The 5,787-nt window shown below is 37.5% G+C and overlaps 1 protein-coding gene across 1 annotated transcript in view; it reads left to right on the top strand.

Annotated features, from left to right (window-relative positions):
• LOC109471997 (transmembrane protein 56-B-like) overlaps window positions 1-5,781 on the top strand; it is an 8,532-nt gene extending 2,751 nt beyond the window's left edge. The window contains exons 2-7 of the mRNA XM_019771565.1: window positions 997-1,086; window positions 1,746-1,804; window positions 2,690-2,790; window positions 3,437-3,510; window positions 4,622-4,738; window positions 5,419-5,781. Of these exons, the coding sequence (XP_019627124.1) occupies window positions 997-1,086; window positions 1,746-1,804; window positions 2,690-2,790; window positions 3,437-3,510; window positions 4,622-4,738; window positions 5,419-5,593 (616 nt within the window). The 3' untranslated portion in view covers window positions 5,594-5,781. The remainder of the gene's footprint in view (window positions 1-996; window positions 1,087-1,745; window positions 1,805-2,689; window positions 2,791-3,436; window positions 3,511-4,621; window positions 4,739-5,418) is intronic.
• Window positions 5,782-5,787: the final 6 nt, after the last annotated feature.

The following is a 5,787-nucleotide window of genomic DNA, read 5'->3' as shown; positions in this document are numbered from 1 at the left end:
ATCCAGGTTCTCCCATTCAGCTGTAATCAGCTGATCTAGACATGTCCACTTCTACTATGACTACACGTATATGCCCAGACTGCCAGCCACATTATTGATGGTAACAGTTAGTTACACCCTAAACGCGGACAAAGGTCAACATGAATTTGGGCACACGCCCTCTAAAAAAGTGAAAGCCCTGTTTGGCTCTGTGTATTTTCTGGACAGATTGGGCTGGACTGTTATCCCTGTCTGTGCACTTGTAAAAATGATCTTTTATTTACAAGACTGACAATGAAAACTTACATTGCCATGGCGATGGTGGTTGTTGTTATATTGTTTTCTTGGCACTGCCATGATTTCATGCTTTTGGGGAAGCCTTCTGGTCTGTCATGAGTTTTTTTTAAAATAACAGTTGAGGTTGCAAATCTCTGGGAAAACCTGCCCCACTTTTCTGTGAGCCCTGGGGCTTGTTCTATATATACACAGGGGAGGGTAGGAGTGATCTTCTGTACTGTACTGCAGTGTATCTGTCTAGACTTAACAGATAACAAGGTATACATAGTTATATATTTTCCTATCAAAATATTATATGTCATCACCAGCAGCAGTATATTAATAAACATTGATAGTCATAAGCTTCATTGCATCTGAACACTGGTAATTGTATATCGTTATTATGAAGTTAAATACCCTATGTGCATCACTGCCAGAATTACATGGTACAGAATTACAAGGTACATGTGCCTTGTTACATGTTAAGTCTAGACAGATGTTACTGTTAAGTCAGTGCAGTTCAGTAGATCACTCCTACCCTCCCGTGAGTGTTAGTGAACAAGCCCCAAGCAAAGTAGGGCATCCCTGCAGAAAGGTTTTCCCAAGCCTGCTAATTAGTTAGTTAGTTTGTTTAAGCCTTTCTTTGTCTTTCACTACCTTAATTGAACAAAGAAGTGAAAACCAACAATGATTTTGCAGAGTTGTTGATGTTTCATATATCATACTTTCTTTTTCCTCCAGTGGAGCATGTACCTGTTTTTCCACAGTGATGGGCTGCTGGTCTCTGTACATACACTACTTGGACACAGACATAAACAGCACTCTACTTCGGTAAGATTCATCACAAAAATACATGGGACGATGTTTCCTTGACCAACTGCTGTAAAGTCATTTATTTTTGTGATCATTTAACTTCTTAATAGGAGGAGAAAGGGATTTTCATGGTGTTCACGTTCAATACAGTACCGTAGTAGAGTAGTGATAATATAGAGGCTTATTTGCCATCCCATGATTTTGTAAAAATGAAAACGCTGTGAACATTTCCTGATTTACACTATCTTCATAACAGTGGATATCAGAGTTCTTTTTTTCTACAGACAAATCTAACAGAACGATGTGGTTCCAAACTGAACTGAGTTTGTACTCCCCCAGCCGTCTCATCCTGGTTCATGACTGGACTAGAGGGGGGTATACAATGTACAAACTACATGTACATCATGGATCAGATTTGGGACCACATTCATTGTGCCACAGCGCCACCTAGTGGTGATAAATAGCAAAACAGTGCCAGGTACATGTACTTTTACTTCTCTTGTGTAAACTAACTATATGGCCTCCTTCAGTCAATATTGACCATGCCATGGTAAAATCCTAATTGATATCAGCCCTACAGCTTTGGCCATGGCTGAACAGTCCTAGAGAAGAACTCTTGATATCCATTGATTTATCAACATGACAAAAAACTATGAAACATAACTTGTGTGTTACAGCTATGACTATCCTCCGGTGCGGCACAACTGCTGCATCTTGCTGGGATTCTCCATTGCTGGTACCTTGATTTCTCAAGTACTTGTTTCAGTCTGTCCCAAAGACTCAGCCAAGTCTTAACCATGCATTTTTCAGTTTTGCATGCCAGACCTAGTCTCCAGACCTAGTCAAACTAAATCCACTGGCAGAAAAAAAGCAAAATTTAACCAAAGAGGGAAAATAATTCCATGGGGAGTTTGACCACAATAGGGAAATGTTGTCTCACCACAGGCTCACTCTCCTAGCCAATTATTTCACCCTATTTTTGCCAATTTCTACTATTCATAACATACATAGAAGGCCTGGTGGACTCTGAATGCTAATAAAGTAATCAGTGTGCACTTCTTACATTTACTCAAGGTTCTAGCTGTTTTAACAGAGTTGACTAATGTGCATTAGACTAGTGATCTACATGTATGTCCTATTTTGTTCACTCCCAGGCATGCCTCCTGTAGTGTATCAGTCAGTATACTACATGTAGTATCTAGGCTCAAAATACAGGGTGCATTTTGTGTATACAACATTGGACCTATGCACCTAATTTTTTACTGGACTTTTTCTGTGTGGAAGTGTCATGGTATTGGTTGAAGTACACAGATCCAGGCATTACATACCAGAACTCGAAATACATTTGTATTAAGCCGCAGACCTGCATGTTGATCATGCCAAAAGCTGGTCAGAAACCATTTCCAGTATACCTTTTATATCTTTTACCGGGTATGCCTTTTCCAGTATTTCGAGCCCTGCATACAAACATTGTCCACCATTAATGCTGAAACACAGTGGCCATATTTAGTGGTTTGCTGCCTTATGGGAGAAAATGCCTAGACAGAGCAAGGATGAGAAATTTACCAAAATCTCTAAATATGTCAGTTTGAGATCTTTTTATATTTTGTTGTTGTTTCAGATTTAATAACCAAGTTTGTGTTTGTGGGTGAAAGTGAGCTGGGGATGATGACTTTTATAGTACATCACCTGGTGTCTATTGTCATCAGTTGTGTAGGAGTTGTGAGTATCCATTTGTTTTACTTCTCAATCAGACTATTATTATAAATGTACACAATGTACAAGTCATGTATCATAATGACTTAAATTCTTTAGTTAGTAGTATATTCATCAATCAGTGACTCTTTTTAAAGGTAAAAACACGGATCACGGCTAAGATCACGGAGTGACCTAGTCTCGCGAGAACAATACTAACTGATAATTCTACGTGACTGATGAACTTCTTCAACGTTAAATTCTTTATATTTTGAAACTGTTTCTTAAAGTTGTTATGACAACAAAATAGAACATTTTATTATTATATTCTTCAACAATAATAGAGACAACATTATGGTATTATTTGCGAGTTTCTACATATATTTATCAAATGTTTCTATTTTGAACATCATAAGAAAATGTTGTATTTTGGTGTCATAACCACTCAACAATATTTTGTTAAAGTGAGGCATATTGTAGACCTGGTAGATAAATGTTACCTAAGTATTCAGAACAAAAATCCCTTGTCTGAATTAACTGTTGACTAGATATTTAATTTGAATATTTAGACATTACAGTTAATTTTGAAGTCCTACTTTGAATGACAAAGTGTGCAATATAGGTTGTTGGGAATCATTGTTGACATGCCCTAAATACTTGTTTTGGTTTGCAGTGTACAACCTCCCTTCCTTTCTATGTCAACATGGGGCCTATGTTGGAGTTTTCTAATCCTTTTCTAAATATGAGGTAAGTCTTAAGTAATACCTAATCACTTTGGAAGTCAGGAAAAGCTTTTTAAAAGGTTATTATGTAACACACTAGGGATAAGGCACAGCTACTGGCAAAGACTGTGGGGTGATTGAAGGAGGTTACTGGATCCATTCCTTATCCTTTACAAAGTGGCTGTTAAGCTCCAATAATGGAATCAAGTTTTACTTAGATCTTTGGCAGTGTGAAAGCAGTACAATGTTCTACAAGTTTTTGTTGCCTGAATTTGTTTATGAAGTACCCACATACTAATGCGTGTTGCCATTAGCTATGAGGGGTTTTGATATGACATGTGTTTTGATAAGTTATAGAGCAAATACATATAACAACAGTCTGCACAAATATGCCATATCAGTTTTTCACATCAAGTGTATTTGATATAATGATCTACCCTATAACCTTGTTGATATTATCCTAACAGCCATTTGCCTTAAGGCCACAGTAAGTAAATTTTGTAGATGACATCCTCCGCAGACTCCAAATAGGGATAGGGAAAAAAACAAGGCGAGCCAAAAAAAAGATTCCTACATTTTAAAATGTTTACAAGATCTGATACCTATATTGTCCATGCTATGTTTACTGCCAACTATTACAGCATCCATTTCTCACTGAAACAAAAAGTTTTCAATCATTGTATAAATGGTTTTGATACAGTGGGAACATCACATATAGATTAATACACAGTCACCATCACAAATAGGAATGTAATACATCACTGCATCAGAGTAGAAGACAAAACATTAAATCAGAGACTTGTCTTGTCTCCTTTCTTCACATTTATCTGCCATCCACGTTCTGGCATGGGAACACACATCTTTGCCCATTTTCGGCATGTTGACCACTGTCAGGGGGCAAAAGAATGTTTTTTTTTCTGAAATCAGGCAAAAATAAATGAGCATGCTGGTGTCATCCATAAAAATTACTTGCTGTAGCCTAATGTCCAATGCTGCCCTATGATGAAGAGATGTTAAAATTAATGCCAAGTGAGTTGCAATCTGCAATCCAATACTTACTGTGAAACAAAGAAAGATATCTAATGATTCATAGCATACATAACATGCCCCATTTTCCTGTTTTGTTTACTTCTAAGGACAATCCTAAAGGAGTTGGGATTTCCAGCACTGTCAACGCCATACAAGATCAACGGCATCCTCTGGCTATTGTCCTTCTTCTTCGTGCGAATAGTCATAACACTGTTTGTGGCTTGGTATGTTGAATTACATAATGTAAATTTAGTTTAACTTTGCAGCACTTGAATGTTGCAACAATGTGAAAATAAAGCTTGCAGTATCCTTTAGACAGGGTTCAGAACTTGAGATGCAGAACCTGTGTTGCTAAACACTAGACTGCATGTTGCTGTAACTAGTCCACTTTATGTTTGCAGGGATTTGATTTTGCTGTTGGAGGGGAAGGAGGTTTTTGTTGCTTTTTAGGTTCATGGTTTTAACAGTTAAAAAGCACATCATGACAATATGACTCTCAAAAAAGCCTGACTCTTAGAACTGAAGGGACTGGTCACCATAAAGACTGGGAAAAGAAAATCTGGACATTTCAAACTTATCAGTATTTCCATGGCCAAGAAATGATGGAATTAAGGCTCACTCCTGACCTCAAAGCATTTTATTCACACACAACTAACAGGGATTGAAATAGTGCACATGCACCTTGGTGCACCCCAAATTGAAGCTGTGCACCCAATATTTTATTTCTGCCAAATATTTTCATAGCTTTATGTATGTTAAGATATTATATGCATACTAGTTCTTGACAGGTGTCAGAAATATAATAAAATCATTGTTGTTGTACTTTTCAAAAAGATTTTGAAGTTAGAATTGGGGTTCATTAAATTTTTTAAAGTTCCAACACTATGTCTTTTCTCAATTTCAGGTACAAGTTTGCTCCCTTGATGCTGACAAGTGAACTATATGAGCAGGTTGAAGTCATTACCCTGGTCGCTATCTTCACCGGTGGTCCATTCTTCAACATCCTCAGTGTCTACTGGTTTATCAAAATATGGCAGGGGACAATAAAAGTTCTGAAGAGTGGACAGAAAAACATCTAAACATCAAGCACCATGTTTAGTATCAGTGCTTTGTGGGAGGTTCCTTGTCTACTGCTGGTAAATGCCCTGCAGGATATCCAGGTTTAGAGGCTCTAAAGTGACGTGCATTTGATGAAATGTCAGGAATTAGAATACAATCTAAGTTAATCTGTTCTGTCCTGTCCTGTCCTGACAATAACAAGTAGCTATTTGAA

This window comes from Branchiostoma belcheri, unplaced genomic scaffold, assembly GCF_001625305.1.
Source record: "Branchiostoma belcheri isolate BF01 breed outbred unplaced genomic scaffold, Haploidv18h27 scaffold26, whole genome shotgun sequence".
Taxonomy (NCBI): Eukaryota; Metazoa; Chordata; class Leptocardii; order Amphioxiformes; family Branchiostomatidae; genus Branchiostoma; species Branchiostoma belcheri.
This window is presented reverse-complemented; position numbering and strand designations above follow the sequence as displayed.